The sequence below is a fragment of the Bombina bombina genome, chromosome 9 (genome assembly GCF_027579735.1).
Source record: "Bombina bombina isolate aBomBom1 chromosome 9, aBomBom1.pri, whole genome shotgun sequence".
NCBI lineage: Eukaryota > Metazoa > Chordata > Amphibia > Anura > Bombinatoridae > Bombina > Bombina bombina.
In genome coordinates, this window is record NC_069507.1 from 74,378,486 (window position 1) to 74,398,736 (window position 20,251).

General features: G+C 37.8%; 1 protein-coding gene across 3 annotated transcripts in view; it reads right to left on the reverse strand.

The window, feature by feature from the left end:
- The window catches only part of A1CF (APOBEC1 complementation factor), a 102,006-nt gene that overhangs the window by 33,884 nt on the left and 47,871 nt on the right, over positions 1–20,251 (reverse strand). For all 3 annotated transcript variants that reach the window (XR_008399276.1, XM_053692226.1, XM_053692224.1), the window contains exons 5-6: positions 12,317–12,555; positions 10,352–10,516 (exon numbers count right to left, since the gene is read on the reverse strand). Coding sequence is in view for 2 of the 3 variants with exons in the window: in XM_053692226.1 (XP_053548201.1) it covers positions 10,352–10,516; positions 12,317–12,555 (404 nt within the window). In the remaining variant the exon portion in view is untranslated. The remainder of the gene's footprint in view (positions 1–10,351; positions 10,517–12,316; positions 12,556–20,251) is intronic.

Genomic DNA, 20,251 nt, shown 5'->3' on the forward strand with positions numbered 1-20,251 from the left:
ATTTTTGTTCTTTACTTAGAAGAAAATGTTTTATTTTTAAAAAGGATATTTTATATGTCAAGGTGCTTGACTAAGAAGGGCTCAAAGTGTATATATTATCTATACAGTTTGAGCTCTTCTCAGTCAAGCACCTTGACTTTTTACACGCATACATGTGTATATACAGTATATACATAAAGTCCCTTATCTTCTGTATACAGTATTTACACACAGAATATATCTTCACATACATATGTACACATATAAACAAATATAGACACTTCTGAGCCCTTCACAGTCAAATACCTTGACATATACCATATCCTTTTTAAAACCTTTTTATACATTTATTTAAATAATAAGCATACATATAAATAAATAAATATATATATATATATATATATATATATATAATACTAAAACTTTACTTCAGGTCTAAAGTTGTGTTGTTTTAGCACAACACATAACTTTCATAACTTTCAACTTGTAATATGAGCAATGTTTAGAGCGGTTGTGATATTCAGAGAAAGTATAGGCCGCACTAAGGGGCCTATTTATCATCTGTCTGTTCAACATGATCCGCTCAGCGAATCATGTCCGACAGACATCGATGAATGCCGACAGCATACGCTGTTGGCATCTATCATTGCACAAGCACTTCTTGTGAACTGCTTGTGCAATGCCGCCCCCTGCAGGCTCGCACGGAAACAGGGGCATCAGGAGTCATTCGGCCCTTTATATATCGGCTCCTAAGGGGATGTTTGCCACTCTAAAAATTCTCTGGTAATTCTTCTTTATACCGATGTGTGCTTTAATCCTAACGTAGTCCAGTGATATTGAAAGGAATGTTTCTTAAAACTATACACACACACAGTTATCCTGTTCTTTGCAAACATAGATCCATTTTTATTGTAGCCCCCTTAGTATAGTACCACAAAGGATTCTGGGTGATATGCCAGTAAGGATTATGTATGTGCTACACAACCCCAGTGATGTGCAAGGTTTCTTCTTGAAAAAGGCTGGAAAACTAGATTTAAAAAGAAGCATATTGCTTTATTCTTTTACAGAGTGACTCACTTAAGAATGCTATTTTTCTATTTTACTTTTAAGACACTTTTAAAATGTGAAGTTGGCAAAGTAAGGAAACAATAATATGTTTAAAGGGACAGTCTAGTCAAACTTAAACTTTCATGATTCAGATAGGGCATGTAATTTTAAACAACTTTTCAATTTACTTGTATAATCAAATTTGCTTTGTTCTCTTGGTATTCTTTGTTAAAAGATAAACCTAGGTGGGCTTATATGCTAATTTTTAAGCCCTTGAAGGCCGCCTCTTATCTCAGTGCATTTTTATATTTTTTCTCAATTAGACAGCGCTAGTTCATGTGTGTCATATAGATAACATTGTGCTCACTCCCGTGCAGTTATTTAATAGTCTGCACTGATTGGCTAAAATGCATGTCTGACAAAAAAACTGAAATAAGGGGGCAGTCTACAGAGGCTTAGATACAAGGTAATCAAAGAGGTAAAAAGTATATTAATATAACCGTGTTGGTTATGAAAAATGAGGAATGAGTAATAAAGGGACTGTCTATTTTTTTAAACAATAAACATTTTCAAGTAGACTGTCCCTTTAACATATTGGTTTTGCTTGAAGTTCACTGTCCTTTATCAGCTAGATTTATTTAATAAAACTATCGTTTGCAACTGAAGCTCTATTTTATGTCTTTGTCAACGTATTGTATCATGGGATATTCTGATTTGTGCTTATTTAAAGGGCGAGTAAACACTTAGCATTCGGAAGAAATAACTGTTATCTTGATGTAGAATAACATATCAGCCAAGTCTAACCATTGTAAAAACAAATTAACATCATATTAACTGCAATTTATTTTCAATAACTAAACACCACCACCACTTGCCTCATTTGGATGAACCAATCTGGGCTTGAGTCTGCAGCTGACAAGACTAGCTGCAGTAATATTGTCACTATGAAGTGCATTGTTTGGCAGTTTTTATCTGTTAACCCCAATTAGGGAAACATTTGTAGCAGGGTTATCCTTCATAAATCTGCAGAGTGCTTTATCAGTTCTGAGAATTAGAAAAGTCACAACAAACACACAAAAAATTGGCAAAATAAATAATTAAAACATGTGCTCTTTTACTATATACTGTATATATATATATATATATATATATATATAAAACCAAACATTTTATATTAAAATCTCATAGGCCTAGATTTGGAGATTGGCGGTAGCCGTGAAAACCAGCGTTAGAGGCTCCTAACGCTGGTTTTAGGCTACCGCCGGTATTTGGAGTCATTCAAAAAAGGGTCTAACGCTCACTTTTCAGCCGCGACTTTTCCATACCGCAGATCCTCTTACGTCAATTGCGTATCCTATCTTTTCAATGGGATCTTTCTAACTCCGGTATTTAGAGTCGTGTCTGAAGTGAGCGTTAGAATTCTAACGACAAAACTCCAGCCGCAGAAAAAAGTCAGTAGTTAAGAGCTTTCTGGGCTAACGCCGGTTCATAAAGCTCTTAACTACTGTACTCTAAAGTACACTAACACCCATAAACTACCTATGTACCCCTAAACCGAGCCCCCCCCACATCGCTGCCACTCGATTACATTTTTTTAACCCCTAATCTGCCGACCGCCACCTACGTTATACTTATGTACCCCTAATCTGCTGCCCCTAACACCGCCGACCCCTATATTATATTTATTAACCCCTAACCTGCCCCCCACAACGTCGCCGCCAGCTACCTACAATAATTAACCCCTAATCTGCCGACCGCAAAGAGCCGCCACCTACATTATAGCTATGTACCCCTAATCTGCTGCCCCTAACACCGCCGACCCCTATATTATATTTATTAACCCCTAATCTGCCCCCCACAACGTCGCCTCCACCTGCCTACACTTATTAACCCCTAATCTGCCGAGCGGACCGCACCGCTATTATTATAAAGTTATTAACCCCTAATCCGCCTCACTAACCCTATAATAAATAGTATTAACCCCTAATCTGCCCTCCCTAACATCGCCGACACCTAACTTCAATTATTAACCCCTAATCTGCCGACTGGAGCTCACCGCTATTCTAATAAATGTATTAACCCCTAAAGCTAAGTCTAACCCTAACGCTAACACCCCCCTAAATTAAATATAATTTTAATCTAACGAAATTAATTAACTCTTATTAAATAAATTATTCCTATTTAAAGCTAAATACTTACCTGTAAAATAAATCCTAATATAGCTACAATATAAATTATAATGATATTATAGCTATTTTAGGATTAATATTTATTTTACAGGTAACTTTGTATTTATTTTAACCAGGTACAATAGCTATTAAATAGTTAAGAACTATTTAATAGCTAAAATAGTTAAAATAATTACAAATTTACCTGTAAAATAAATCCTAACCTAAGTTACAATTAAACCTAACACTACACTATCAATAAATAAATTAAATAAAATACCTATAATTTTCTACAATTAAACCTAACACTACACTATCAATAAATAAATTAAATACAATTCCTACAAATAAATACAATGAAATAAACTAACTAAAGTACAAAAAATAAAAAAGAACTAAGTTACAAAAAATAAAAAAATATTTACAAACATTAGAAATATATTACAACAATTTTAAACTAATTACACCTACTCTAAGCCCCCTAATAAAATAACAAAGCCCCCCAAAATAAAAAAATGCCCTACCCTATTCTAAATTACTAAAGTTCAAAGCTCTTTTACCTTACCAGCCCTGAACAGGGCCCTTTGCGGGGCATGCCCCAAGAAGTTCAGCTCTTTTGCCTGTAAAAAAAAACATACAATACCCCCCCAACATTACAACCCACCACCCACATACCCCTAATCTAACCCAAACCCCCCTTAAATAAACCTAACACTAAGCCCCTGAAGATCTCCCTACCTTGAGTCGTCTTCACCCAGCCGAGCCAAATTCTTCATCCAAGCGGAGCAAGAAGAGGTCCTCCATCCGGTAGAAGTCTTCATCCAAGCGGGGCAGAAGAGGTCTTCCATCCGATTGAAGTCTTCATCCAAGCGGCATCTTCTATCGTCATCCATCCGGAGCGGAGCGGCAGCATCCTGAAGACCTCCGACGTGGAACATCCATCCTGGCCGACGACTGAACGACGAATGACGGTTCCTTTAAATGACGTCATCCAAGATGGCGTCCCTCGAATTCCGATTGGCTGATAGGATTCTATCAGCCAATCGGAATTAAGGTAGGAATATTCTGATTGGCTGATGGAATCAGCCAATTAGAATCAAGTTCAATCCGATTTGCTGATTAAGGTAGGAATATTCTGATTGGCTGATTCTATCAGCCAATCAGAATATTCCTACCTTAATTCCGATTGGCTGATAGAATCCTATAAGCCAATCGGAATTCGAGGGACGCCATCTTGGATGACGTCATTTAAAGGAACCATCATTCGTCGTTCAGTCGTCGGCCAGGATGGATGTTCCGCGTCGGAGGTCTTCAGGATGCTGCCGCTCCGCTCCGGATGGATGACGATAGAAGATGCCGCTTGGATGAAGACTTCAATCGGATGGAAGACCTCTTCTGCCCCGCTTGGATGAAGACTTCTACCGGATGGAGGACCTCTTCTTGCTCCGCTTGGATGAAGAATTTGGCTCGGCTGGGTGAAGACGACTCAAGGTAGGGAGATCTTCAGGGGCTTAGTGTTAGGTTTATTTAAGGGGGGTTTGGGTTAGATTAGGGGTATGTGGGTGGTGGGTTGTAATGTTGGGGGGGGTATTGTATGTTTTTTTTTACAGGCAAAAGAGCTGAACTTCTTGGGGCATGCCCCGCAAAGGGCCCTGTTCAGGGCTGGTAAGGTAAAAGAGCTTTGAACTTTAGTAATTTAGAATAGGGTAGGGCATTTTTTTATTTTGGGGGGCTTTGTTATTTTATTAGGGGGATAAGAGTAGGTGTAATTAGTTTAAAATTGTTGTAATATATTTCTAATGTTTGTAAATATTTTTTTATTTTTTGTAACTTAGTTCTTTCTTATTCTTTGTACTTTAGTTAGTTTATTTCATTGTATTTATTTGTAGGAATTGTATTTAATTTATTTATTGATAGTGTAGTGTTAGGTTTAATTGTAGATAATTATAGGTATTTTATTTAATTTATTTATTGATAGTGTAGTGTTACGTTTAATTGTAACTTAGGTTAGGATTTATTTTACAGGTAAATTTGTAATTATTTTAACTATTTTAGCTATTAAATAGTTCTTAACTATTTAATAGCTATTGTACCTGGTTAAAATAAATACAAAGTTACCTGTAAAATAAATATTAATCCTAAAATAGCTATAATATCATTATAATTAATATTGTAGCTATATTAGGATTTATTTTACAGGTAAGTATTTAGCTTTAAATAGGAATAATTTATTTAATAAGAGTTAATTAATTTCGTTAGATTAAAATTATATTTAACTTAGGGGGGTGTTAGTGTTAGGGTTAGACTTAGCTTTAGGGGTTAATACATTTATTAGAATAGCGGTGAGCTCCAGTCGGCAGATTAGGGGTTAATAATTGAAGTTAGGTGTCGGCGATGTTAGGGAGGGCAGATTAGGGGTTAATACTATTTATTATAGGGTTAGTGAGGCGGATTAGGGGTTAATAACGTTATAATAATAGCGGTGCGGTCCGCTCGGCAGATTAGGGGTTAATAAGTGTAGGCAGGTGGAGGCGACATTGTGGGGGGCAGATTAGGGGTTAATAAATATAATATAGGGGTCGGCGGTGTTAGGGGCAGCAGATTAGGGGTACATAGGGATAATGTAAGTAGCGGCGGTTTACGGAGCGGCAGATTAGGGGTTAAAAATAATATGCAGGTGTCAGCGATAGCGGGGGTGGCAGATTAGGGGTTAATAAGTGTAAGGTTAGGGGTGTTTAGACTCGGGGTACATGTTAGAGTGTTAGGTGCAGACGTAGGAAGTGTTTCCCCATAGCAAACAATGGGGCTGCGTTAGGAGCTGAACACGGCTTTTTTGCAGGTGTTAGGTTTTTTTTCAGCTCAAACAGCCCCATTGTTTTCTATGGGGGAATCGTGCACGAGCACGTTTTTGAGGCTGGCCGCGTCCGTAAGCAACTCTGGTATCGAGAGTTGAAGTTGCGTTAAATATGCTGTACGCTCCTTTTTTGGAGCCTAACGCAGCCATTCTGTGGACTCTCAATACCAGAGTTATTTTAAAGGTGCGGCCAGAAAAAAGCCAGCGTTAGCTACGCGGGTCGTTACCGACAAAACTCTAAATCTAGCCGAAAGTGTTTACTGTCCCTTTAAAATGAAAGTAAACACATTTTGATATAAAAGGAATTAGATGGAGGGCGCCACATAGTGCAGATCAATGAGATAATAACAAACACAGAATGATCACAAGAATCCTACTCACAATTGGAAGCGCACAATAAAGTGCAGAAATAGCAGTCCGGAACTACACGTCGTCCGGTCGACCACAGTGGGTGGGGCACACAGATGGAGATCCTCGTCTCACCAGGGAGAGTCCAGGGATGTCCAAAATAGGGGGTACAGGTGGAGCTGAACAGCAGATACCCAGCTAGATCCTATAGACCAGAGATCCAGCGGAATTCGGGTAATAGAGGCCAAAGGAAGTTCACCAGGGAGATAAAAATGATGAGGCAGCAACCGGAAATTTAAATAAATATTAAAAGGTTTAATAACAATAAAAACAGCAACGCGTTTCTCAGTGGTACACACTGTTTCATCAGGCTAAGTGTGTACCACTGAGAAACGCGTTGCTGTTTTTATTGTTATTAAACCTTTTAATATTTATTTAAATTTCCGGTTGCTGCCTCATCATTTTTATCTCCCTGGGCTGAGCCTGGTGAACTTCCTTTGGCCTCTATTACCCAAATTCTGCTGGATCTCTGGTCTATAGGATCTAGCTGGGTATCTGCTGTTCAGCTCCACCTGTACCTCCTATTTTGGACATCCCTGGACTCTCCCTGGTGAGACGAGGATCTCCATCTGTGTGCCCCACCCACTGTGGTCGACCGGACGACGTGTAGTTCCGGACTGCTATTTCTGCACTTTATTGTGCGCTTCCAATTGTGAGTAGGATTCTTGTGATCATTCTGTGTTTGTTATTATCTCATTGATCTGCACTATGTGGCGCCCTCCATCTAATTCCTTCTAGATTTTCCATCTGTGTTCCTGGCATAACACTCTGGAGGAGCAGCCTATACTTCATCCTTTCTCTGGACTTCATCTTTTCTCTGGATTTCTGCCCACCCTCGCATCATCTGGGCCCTTACCATTAGACTCTGCTGGACTCGATAAGTCTCCTTTTTGTTTGGACTTTCATTTATTTATTATTTATTCATTATCATTATTTTTATTTTCTATATTTTTATATTTACATATATATTATTTGTTTTTGTGTTATTTTATACCATCAATAATATTTTTATATCTTCACTTGATAGATTTATCCCCCCCACATTCATTATTTCCTTGAAGGGATTATTTATCCCAAGTTTATTAATATTACTCATCTGATTTTATTTTTATTTTTGCTATTATAGTCTAGGCGCCTTTTATTAGTGCCCTGGTGACTTTTGTGTCCCCACTAGCACTGAATTCCTTTGTTTTATATACATTTTGATATAAAATGTTTAGGTGTAATGAAACAACTTTTCAATATATTGCCATTATTTTATAATGCCCCTTTTTCATGTAATTTAGCTCTGAAAATTGAGCCATTTCTAATTCTCAGAATTTAAATGCACCCTGTTGACTTCTCAAGGCTATCTGTTCCTAACAGGCTTTATCAAATAACAACTGTAAAACAATGCACTTTATACTAGCTTTATGACAGTGGCTAGCCTTGTTGCCCGTGGGCTACAGCTCAGATTGGCTCCTTCAATTATAGCGACAGTCTACACCAGAGTTTTTATTGTTTAAAAAGATAGGTAATCCCTCTATTACCCAATTCCCCAGTTTTGCATAACCAACATGATTATATTAAAGGGACAATATACACCAATTTTTATTTAACTGCATGTAATAGGCACTACTATAAAGAATATGCACAGATAATGATATAAAACTCCTGTATAAAACATTTTAAAAACGTACTTAGAAGCTCCCAGTTTAGCACTGTTGATGATATTAGTCTGGAACAACCACTGAAAGGGGCTGATATCAGAGCCCCCCAACTCCCCAGCATATGAATAGACCCATTATACAAACAGAAGCAATGTGAAGTCTGTAGACATCAGTAAACATCTAAAACTTTGGGGCTTGGTTAGGAGTCTGAAAATCTGCACAATGTTATTTAAAAATAAGCAAAACTACACATTTTTAAAAATGCATCCCCATATGGGCTATATAAATGGATCATCTACAACACATTTATGCAAAGAAAATTCTTTAATATACTTTTACCTCTGTGATTACCTGTATCTAAGCCTCTGCAGACTGCCCCTTTATTTCAGTTCTTTTGTCAGACTTGCATTTTAGCCACTCAGTGCTGACGCCTAGGTAACTCCATGGGCGTGAGCACAATGTTATCCATATGGCACAAATGAAATAATGCCCTCTAGTTGTGAAAAAATGTCAAAATGCATTGAGATAAGAGGCGGCCTTCAAGGGCTAAGAAATTAGCATATGAGCCTCCTAGGTTTAGCTTTCAACTAAGAATGCTAAGAGAACAAAGCAAAATTGATGATAAAAGTACATTGGAAAGTTGTTTAAAATTACATGCCCTATCTAAATCATGAAAGTTCATTTTTAACTAGACTATCCCTTTAAGGCAAATGGTAGATGGAGTTATTGGAAAATAATTGCAGTAAATTGTTAATTATCGCATACAATGTCCTAAAAGACAAGGGGAAGAGGCGCCAAATAGTGTGATAATGTAATGGATACGATCTGAAGGATAGGATGTGCAGATGGATACTCACAAAAGGCGTTGCACATCCACTGCAATAACTAACGAACTGAGGCTTCAGAGCCGCTAGGCTGACTCAGGTAATCCGGCAGGACAGCTGGCTAACCACGGAGCTCCTCTCCAATGACGTGTCCCCACCTGGGCTGAACTTGACCAAACAGGAAGTAACACCTACGATAGGTCTACTTGATTGGGATGTTCTCAGCTTCTGTAAATCTTTCTGAGGTCTAGGTATTGCTCTGCTTGGGTGGTGCTGTGCAGCCCACGTGGGGACACGTCATAAGAGAGGAGCTCTGTGGTTTTCCAACTGTCCTGCCAGATTACCATCCAAGCAGCTCTGAAGCCTCGGTTCGTTAGTTATTGCACTGGATGTGTAACGCCTTTTGTGAGTAGCCATCTACACATCCTATCCTTCAGATCGTATCCGTTACGTTATCACACTATTTGGTGCCTCTCCCCCTTGACTTTTAGGACATTGTATACGATATCTTCACTATCTTTTGAGAGAGCTGCTTCACTACAAACAGGGTCTTGTAGACCCTGCTAAGAGCACATGTTACAGACACTGTTTGGCTCATTAATGGACTCATCGTGAATATTTTTATCCTTTACATATATTTGTTTTTTCTGTTTGCTCTGATTGGTATTGATATTTATAGTACCAATTGTCATTGTCATTGTTTCATTTACTATTTTTTATGCTTTATTTTTTTATGTATTATTTTTAATTATATTTTTAATCATAGCTTATCAATTTTATAATCATTTTAATTTATATTATTTTAGTTGGGGCTTTAACTGGCACTATTATCTAGTACATTGTTTATTTGGATTTTAACCAACATATTGGTATATAGGTATATAGGTTTTGATTGTATATTTTGCTGGCGCACCTCTTGGCCTCTAGTTATCAAGCTCCGGCTGGAGCTTGACGGCCCCTGTTTCTGGCGAGTCTTCAGACTCGCCAGAAACAGCAGTTATGAAGGAGTGGTCACAAAGACCGCTGCTCCATAACCTGTCCGCCTGCTCTGAGCAGGCGGACAGACATCGCTGGAAATCAACCCGATCGAGTACGATCGGGTTGATTGACACCCCCCTTCTGGCGGCCTATTGGCCGCGAGTCTGCAGGGGGCGGTGTTGCACCAGCAGGTCTTGTGAGCTGCTGGTGCAATGCTGAATACGGCAAGCGTATTGCTCGCCGTATTCAGCAAGGTCTGTCGGACCTGATCCGCACTGTCGGATCAGGTCCGACAGACCTTAATAACTAGAGGCCCTTGTATCTACTCCTAGTGCTAGATTGTGTGTAAATTGTTAATTTGTTGTTTTTTTATTCTATAGCAACACAACAGAAATGTCTTGTTAGTACAAGGTGATTACTGTCCATTTAATGCAGTTCCCATACCTGGCTTGATGTTATTAAATTCTTTTTCAATTGTCTCCTCTGCTGTGGTTAGCATAAGGTTTCTCACATACAGGATCTTTACAGATGACATTGTATCTTCATCAACTTCAACTTCTGGTTCTGCCCAGTCTACAGCAATTGGGTGACCCCAGAGCTGAATGCGCCCTGTTAAAAATAGCCATTAAAATAAATGCAATTTAGAAAGTATCAAGAGCAACAGTACATTTTCTAAGCTATCCCTACAATTTACTTTTCTTAAAGGGACAGTCTAGTGTCTACATCTTAGTCATCTTAAAGTGTTACCTTAGAGTAAGCTGCAAATAGCCTCCTGCACTCTTTTCTATATCATGCAGCAGGAACGGTAAACAAGTTATTTTAGAGATGAATATTATCTCTGGTCACTTTGAAATGGCTGCCAAACTCCACCCACTAATGACATCACAATCCAAGCTGCATCTGGGCACTCTTCTGAATAGCATTGACAGTCTGCTGAATCCAACTAGTGAGGCTTTTGTGATTGGATACCATATGCAGCTCGGATCATGTAAAAAAATTAAATTAGATTATCTCTTTAATCTACTAACATTGTTGTGATTTGCTGTTAACTCCTGAAAAAATAATATATTATGAACTAATTATAAAAAAGTTACTACTGATTTTATTCATAACTATATATTGCGTCATTTCACGCATCCTCTTCAGTACATATAATTCAGAAATCAATTTCACCCCTAATGCCTCTAGCTCAATATATACGTAATTTGCATAAAGTAAAACCCCAAAATATAAGGCTCAGAAAGAACAAACTTCCATGTTGAACCTAGGGGCATGATTAAAACAAAATTAACTATGTACACTTTTATTATTTTGCCAGATTTATTCTGTTATTTACTTTGAAAATTGTAATTACTCCACTTTCCCCAAAGAGGCTGGAGTGCAGTCTATAAAAATCTGACCCTTTGCCACAGCAAACAAGATAAGATAAGCTTTTTTATTTGTATTGACTGCAAAACAATGGAAACTGTGCTAACAAAATGACAGTGTTAAATGCATTTAAAACATTAATTTTGCATTTGTGATTTACATATAAAATATGAAAGTCCCTTTAAAAAACAAATACAGGTTCAAAACCTCAAATCCGGAATTCAAAAACCCAGATTATTCTGAAATCCAAACTTTTTCATAAACATTTTTTTAAAAGTAAAATTATTAAAAATGACCAGTTTTCAACATCAGTAATTCCCAATATTCTCTGCCTGCGTCTTTTGTTTGCTTTACCTTTCTAATTAACACAATGAACTATCTTTCTGATGTTACTGTGTATATAAAAAATATTTAAAATGATATAAAACTGCTTTTAGGTTACATGTATAAAATGTATTATGACATATAAATATTGCCTAAATCAATGGTCGACAAATCTGTTTAAAAATTAGGAGCCAATAAGAATAATTAGGAGCTACACATACTTTAAAGAGTGAGACAGTGGTCTTTGTATATAGATACATAGAGAATAACCCTAAAAGTTAGGAGCCAGGGATAAAATACTAAGAACCAGTGGTTCCCTGGCTCCTGGGTTTGTCGAGCCCTGGCCTAAATGACATATTATTATTTACACTTGGTCCAATTTTACAGATGCAAATATACAAATATTCTGGAATCCAAACTATTCTGAAAGTCAAACCTTTTCCAGTCCCAAGCAGTTTGGATAAAAGGTTTTGCACCTGTATTTTACTATGACAACATACTTGTTTTGATGACATAAATAAAACAATCATTGTATTTAGTCTGACATCACAGAAACATAAGTTAAACTTAGCTATACATATGAAGTTCAGTTACATGGAATATGTATATATTTGCAGAAAATGGCTTAAAATAATTATTGTGTATCTATTAGACTTATTACCACTGCTTAATCAATCATTATATTAGGATGAAATATTTATAATGCTATATTTATACCTGGTAACAATTTCCTTCTAGCCATTGCCGCAGCTCTATGACTTTCATATTCTACAAATGCGAATCCACGATTTTTGCCTTTATCCGCTGCACTGGGGTATACAATGACATCAAGAACGCCATCTGTGACTTTCTTCATTTCTACTAAAATTTCTTCTCTCTTTTTAGTTTTTGGGATTCCACCAACAAACAGCCGACAGTTATCTACACTGGCGCAAACCCCTAACAGGCGACCATTTCTGTAAAGTGGAAAAAATAGTTTTTACTACCTTGTTATTTAAAAAAAAACAAAAAAAAAAAAACATTTTTTTTTACCCATTATTTACTTTATCTCTTTATGAGAGCCTAGTTTATTTTTTTGTATTATTTTGTGTCCCCTTAAAGGGACATTATATTGCTGAGTACATCTACAATAGAATAGTTACTACTCACCATGCTATAATATTTTCTTTTGTACTTGCATCTCCCGTTAAAGGCATTCTCTTGTTTTAACCCCTTATCTACCGGGACTTTCAGAGAAAAACTTGCCCAAAATACCTTAGAATTTGTAGCATTTTTGCTATCACTCTATTTAAACAGAAATAGAGCCTTGTTTTTTTTATTTTACCTGGCAAAACTATAAATATTTCTCACTGAAATTATTTACATATTGCTTGTGAAATCATGGCACAAATGGTTGTAAAAGTTTATCTGGGACCCCCTTTGTTCAGAAATAGCAGACAAATATGGCTTTGCTGTTGCTTTTTGGTAATTAGAAGGTCGCTAATTGCAGCTGCACACCACACATATTATTCCCAGCAGTGAAGGGGTTTATTAAGTAGCTTAAAAGGTCAATTTTAGCTTTAGTGTAGATATTACCCTCCCATCTGACACTTCCCATCCCCTGATTCCTCCCAAACAGCTCTCTGCCCTCCCTCATCCACCCACTGGTCACCGCCATCTTAGGTACTGGCAGACATTCTGCCAATATGAAAATGTAAGGCTTTTTTTATTTTTTTTAAATAAAATGTACATATATATTTTCTGTGGTGTAGGATCCCCCCTTACCCCCAACCTCCCTGATCCTCCCCAAACAGCTCTCCAAACCTCTCCCCAGTATCTATTAGCCACCATCTTAGGTACTGGCAAATGGTTTTTTTTTTCAATTTATTTTTTTATTTCTTTCATTTTCTGTAGCGTTGTGTGTGTCCCACCTCCCCCATCCTGCAATCCTTTTGTTAGGGCACCCCACATCCCATTTTCTGTAGTGTAGTTGACCCATCCCTCCCTGTCCCTGTAGCGTTTTTCTGTAGCGTAAGGCCCTCCCACTTCCTCCCCTTCCCTCCCCCCTTCGCTGCTGAGCCGCCCACCTGCCCACACTTCCCACCGGCACCAGCAGAAGATCATTACAGACAGTGACACACACAGTGTCACCGTCTATAATTATCAGGCATCTGCCCTCATATGGAGTTGGAGCACCGATCGCACTCAGGCTCCATATGCGGCAGATGCCTTAAGCTTCAGGAACTCCAGCTGTCGGCTGTAACTTAACAGTCGAGAGTGCTGAAGCTTCATGAAGCTAGGACGTATATATACGTTGTGAGGTACGATAGCCAAAGTACAGCACAACATATATATATATATATATATAGATATACTTCCAATTGGGTGAAGGGGTTAACCCATTACAGAAGCCAGTTGGTAAAGCTCTGCATCTTTATACTGGGTACCACCATCTTGGTACACACCTGTGTGCTTTCACAGATTAGTGAGGTTGCTGTCTTTTTAATAGCTGTACGTTACACTTTGGATCAGCTCACACAATAGAAAGAAGAGTTAAATTTTTGTGTTATTTTTCCTAGTGTAAATGTTACATAACAAATATAAAATAAAACCCTCGGTAATAATATAGAGTAATGCAGCCAGTAAAAAAATTAACAGCCCCCGCTCTGTATTGTGTCCACTAAACTGAAGTACATGATATGACTTGTCAAGAAGACAACAATATCACTGATCTGTAACTGTGCACTGCTTCTGTCACATGGTATAAGAATACTTAAATTCCAAGATGGCAGAGCCCAGTGTAAAATGCAGAACTTCAATAATCAGCACTTTTAAAGGGTTAAAATAAGAGAATAGCTTTTATGAGAGTTGCATGCAGGAGCAAAAGCAGTAGCTTGGGGTGTAGTAACCATGTTACTCTAGTTGTACCAAGTCGATTAATGTCCCTTTAAAGCTTTTAATCTACTGATATTACTTGGTAACTGAAAAATGTTTGAACCAATTCACACCTCGATAAAACATTTTCTTATAATTTAATTGATCAATATCTCAAACACAATACACATATATTTATTAGTTCTTTCAAATTACCAAATGGAAGAAAATACTTGTGATCCACAGAAAAGTGTGATCTCCTTAAACCAAGGAGAGTAGAAAATATCCCACTGGAATAGACTGGAAGTAATACAATTAAACATATATTGAATGTAAATGAAAATAACACAGCAATTTAGGTGACAGTAGTTGAAAGAAAAAGCAGTCAACGCATTTCGTACCTTGACTTATTCAAGATGAAGACTATCACAGATTATGCACTAACTATAACTATATTATCATTTCAAATTAATTGATAACTATAAAAAGAATGAAATATAATGAATAGTTATTGTACCCACATTATTTCTTCCACTATTCAGATAGAGCATGAAATTTTAAGCAACTTTCTAATTTACTCCTATTATCAATTTTTCTTCGTTCTCTTGCTATCTTTATTTAAAATGCAGGAATGTAAAGCTTGGCAGCCAGCCCATTTTAGGTTCAGCACCATGGATAGTGCTTGGTTATTTGTGGCTGACATTTAGCCAACCAATAAGCAAGCATAACCCAGGTTCTCAACCAGAAATGGGTCGGCTCCTATGCATTACATTCCTGCTTTTTAAATAAAGATAGGAAGTGAACAAAGAAAAATTGATAACAGGAGTAAATTAGAAAGTCGCTTAAATTTCATGCTCTGTCTGAATCATGAGGGAAAAAATGTAGGTTTTAACGTCCCTTTAAGGTCTAGATTTTAAAAGTGAGTGAACAAGTCAAAATGAACTGCTTACATCAGCAATTAAAGGGACATTAAACCCAAATTTTTTTTTTTATAATTCAGATAGAACATGCAATTTCAAACAACTTTCTAATTTACTTCTGTTTTCAAAATGTCTTTGTTCTTTTGGTATCTTTTGTTAAGAAGCAGTGAAGTAAGCTCAGAAGCGTGCATGTGTCAAGAGAACTATATGGCAGTTGTTTTTCAAGAATTCTATCCATTTGCAAGAGCACTAGATGGCAGCACTATTTCCTGCCATAAAGTGCTCCAGATGCCTACCTAGGTATTTCTTCAACAAAGAATATCAAATTTGATAATAGAAGCAAAATAGAAACTTTTTTAAAATTGTATGCTCTGTCTGAGTCACAAAATATTTTTTTTTACGTTTCACATCTCTTTAAAGGGACAATATAGAGTAATAAAATGGTTCAGAAAAAGCATACAACTGACGTATACTATCAAATTGACTTTGTATTCTTGGTATCCTTTGTTGAAAAGCATACATAGATAGACTAAGGCAGTGATTTTCAACCTTTTTTTTGCCACGGCACATTTTTTTACATTAAAAAATCCTGCGGCACACCACCATCCCAAAATTTTACAAAATCACACATTGTAGTCTAATTCAGCATATATATACTATGTATGTATGTGTATGTATATGTGTGTGTATATGTGTGTGTGTGTGTGTGTGTATATATATATATATATATATATATATATATACACAATTTAGTCAATTCAATTAAGCTTTATTAGCATGACAATAACTACAACTGTATTGCCAAGGCTAGAGGCACAATAATAACAATCAAAAGTTCCACATATTGAGGCTGTTAGGGGGGTACCAGAGATGAAAATAAATTATTAGGTGATATGCAGTAGTTCTGTGCAAGTAAAAGTTCCACTTGTTAGGGCAGTAAGCAGTGCACAAGTATTGAACCCAAAAGCAGAAACTACTGGGGCCCAAGTGATCCTACTGTTAAAGTCCCTAAGCTTTGGGGGCACCAGTATAAGAGTTTCACAATCCGTGGAGGATAAGCACCAATTCACGGCGGCACACCTGACGATCTCTCACGGCACACTAGTGTGCCACGGCACAGTGGTTGAAAATCACTGGACTAAGGAATAGCACTGCATTACTGGGAGCTAGCTTTTCCCTGGTGGCAACACATATTGTCATTGGCTCTGCCGATGTAGTCAGCTAGGTCCCAGTAGTGAAATGCTGCTCTAAAACAGAATATGTGTTGCAGGGTTAGTTATACGCAAGCAAAGTTCTTTTCTGTAAAAGCGCAATTCGGCTAAAAGAAGCTGCTCCCAGGTGGTAATCGCGCCATAGAGCAAGCCACTGAGTTGTTGTTCGTTCCTGACATACTGCTTCCCTTTCCGTATTCATTATGACATATGCCTCATTTTTGTATCACAAATTTGTCTATAAAATGAGCGGTGTTATTGCATATGATATATAAAAGTGTACTATGTTTGTTGTTGTCTAATTTTGTATGTAAATGAATGTTGTGAGTTTTATGTTTCTTTTTTCCTCAAATTTCATGCTCTGTCCAATCCATAGAAATTTTATTTTGACTTTACTCCCCCTTTTAGAAAAATATAATATATCCACACCCCATTTTGGTGGCAGGGGATGATCGATCACAAAGGGCCCGATTCTCAAAACATTTGTCAGCATGGAGAGAAATCATCAGCTAATTTTACTGAGCACTATATTATAAATTAAGTGTCAGCCCTTAAAGGGACATGAAACTCAATTTTTTTTTCTTTCATGATTTAGATAGAGCATGCAATTTTGAACAACTTTCTAATTTACTTATATTATCTAATTTGCTTCATTCTCTTGATATACTTTGCTGAAAAGCATATCTAGATAGGCTCAGTAGCTGCTGATTGGTTGCTGCACATAGATGCCTCGTGTGATTGGCTAACCCATGTTCAATGATATTTCTTCATCAAATCTAAAGATTGAAGCAAATTAGATAATAGAAGTAAATTGGAATATTGTTTAAAAATGTATTCTCTATATGAATCATGAAAGATCATTTTTGGGTTTAGTGTCCCTTAAACATAAAGCATATTAGTGAACTCACCTTAAAGGGGCAATAAACTGCTGAGTACAACTACAATAGAATGGTTACTACCCATCATGCTATTATTTTTCCACCTGTGCCTGAAGCTGTCTTCAAAGTTGTTCTCTTATTTTAACCATTTACAATTATAAGTTAGTGAAGCTCTGCATGTTCACACTGGGCAACGCCATCTTTGAGTTTATATTTGTTATGTAACTTTTAAACTGTGCAAAAAACGACAAAACGTTAACATTTCTACTCTCTATTATGTGAGATAAACTGAAGTGCACAGATCAATTAGCCAGTAACAACACAGATCTGTGGAGGTTCACTGCTTCTGTCACAGGATGCAACAATGGGCCCGATCCAATATACGGCGCAGGTTTCAGAAACCCGCGCCGCCCGTAATTTCACCTCGCACATCGGGGTGTTACATATATGGCGCCAGCATTTCCTCAGTGGCGTAAGTCGGATAAACTGGCGACGTTCAGAAATGTGCGCAAATACACATTTCTGGAGTCACTTTAGAAACTGCCGGCGCCAAAGAAAAGTCAAGAAAATAACAAATCTCCCGTAAAAAGTCTAACACGCCTCCCAAAAATAAGTCTGACACGTAAAACCCCTATATCCGCAATCCCCCCCTCTCACTACTAATAATAAATGTATTAACATCCCCCACAACGCAATATGCCTATTTAAACTATTAACCCCTATATCCGCCATCAAACCCACACTGCAAGTAATAACTAAATGATTAATCCCTAAATCGGCCAACCCCAACATCGCAAACTACCTATTAAAACTATTAACCCTTAATCCACCATTAACCCTCAATGCAATAAACCTATTAAAGTATTAAACTCTAAACCGCCATAGCCCACAATGCAATAAACCTATACAAGTATTAACCTCTAAACTGCCATAGCCCACAAAGCAATAAACTTAACCCCTAACCTAACCCCCCCTAACCTAACACCCCCTAAATGAACCAAAATTATCTTATTCACAAAATACTAAAGTTACTCTTAAATTACAAAAAACTAACACTACTTTAAAAATACAAATAAACTAAGTATAAATTAAAGGGGCAGTCTAATCAAAATTCTGGAGTAGACTGTCCCTTTAAGATAGAATTAGAGAAAATAAAAAAATCTAAGATTACAGAAAATAATAAAGAAAATTACAAAATTTAACCTAATCCCTATGAAAATAAAAAAGCCCACCCAAAAAAACACCCCCTAATCTAATAAACTACCAGTAGCCCTTAAAAGGGTTTTTTGCAGGGCATTGTCCCAAGATAATCAGCTCTTTTGCAAAACAAATACACAAAGCCCCCCCTTAACAGTAAAACCCCCCCACCCACCAAATCCCCCCAAAGAAACCTAACACTAAAAACCCTAAACTACCCATTGCCCTGAAAAGGGCATTTGTTGGGCATTGCCCTTAAAAGGGCATTTAGATATATTGCTGCTCACCCTATCTAAATAAAATAACCCCCCCAAAAAACCTTAAAAAACCCTAAGTCTAACCCCCAAGTGGTCCTCACCTGTCCTGAAGACCGGCGGAGAAGGTCCTGTTCCAGGCGGTGAAGTCTTCTTCCGAGCGGAGACCTCTTCTTTCTTCTTCCAGGAACCAGCCAGCACGGAGCGGAGGGCGGAGTTGAAGACCGATGTCCGCGGAGCTGAAGAGCGGCAACTCTGGAACTGAAGACCGGCGACTCTGGAACTGAAGACCGGCGACCGCGGAGCCATGGAGCGTGGAGGATCCTCTTCATACGATCTCTGCCGTACACTGAATAGGAATTCAAGGTACGCAATTAAAAATGGTGTCCCTTGAATTCCTATTGGCTGATTTGAGTCTTCAAATTCAAATCAGCCAATCGGATGAGAGCTACTGAAATTCTTTTGGTTGTTCAAATCAGCCAATAGGATAAGAGCTACTAAAATTCTATTGGCTGATTTGAATAGACCAATAGAATTTCAGTAGCTCTCATCCGATTGGCTGATTTGTATTTGAAGACTCAAATCAGCCAATAGGAATTCAAGGGACCCCACTTTTAATCGAGTACTTTGAATTCCTATTCAGTGTATGGCGGAGATCGTATGAAGAGGATCCTCCACGCTCCATGGCTCCGTGGTTGCTGGTCTTCAGTTCCAGAGTCGCCGGTCTTCAGTTCCATAGTCGCTGCTCTTCAGCTCCGCGGTCATCGGTCTTCAACTCTGCCCTCCACTCCGCACCACACCGGCTGGTTCCTGGAAGAAGAAAGAAGAGGTCGCCGCTCGGAAGAAGACTTCACCGCCTGGAACAGGACCTTCTCCGCCGGTCTTCAGGACAGGTGAGGACCACTTGGGGGTTAGACTTAGGGCTTTTTAAGGGGTTTTTGGGGGGGTTTATTTTTAGATAGGGTGGGCAGCAATAGAGCTAAATGCCCTTTTAAGGGCAATGCTCAACAAATGCCCTTTTCAGGGCAATGAGTAGTTTAGGGTTTTTAGTGTTAGTTTTTTTTTGGGGGGGGTATGGTGGGTGGGGTTGTTTTACTGTTGGGGGGGCTTTGTGTATTTGTTTTGCAAAAGAGCTGATTATCTTGGGGCAATGCCCTGCAAAAAGCCCTTTTAAGGGCTACTGGTAGTTTATTAGATTAGGGGGTGTTTTTATTTTGGTTGGGCTTTTTTATTTTCATAGGGATTAGGTATAATTTTTTTTAAAATTTTGTAATTTTCTTTATTATTTTCTGTAATCTTAGATTTTTTTACTTTCTGTAATTCTAGCTTAAAGGGACAG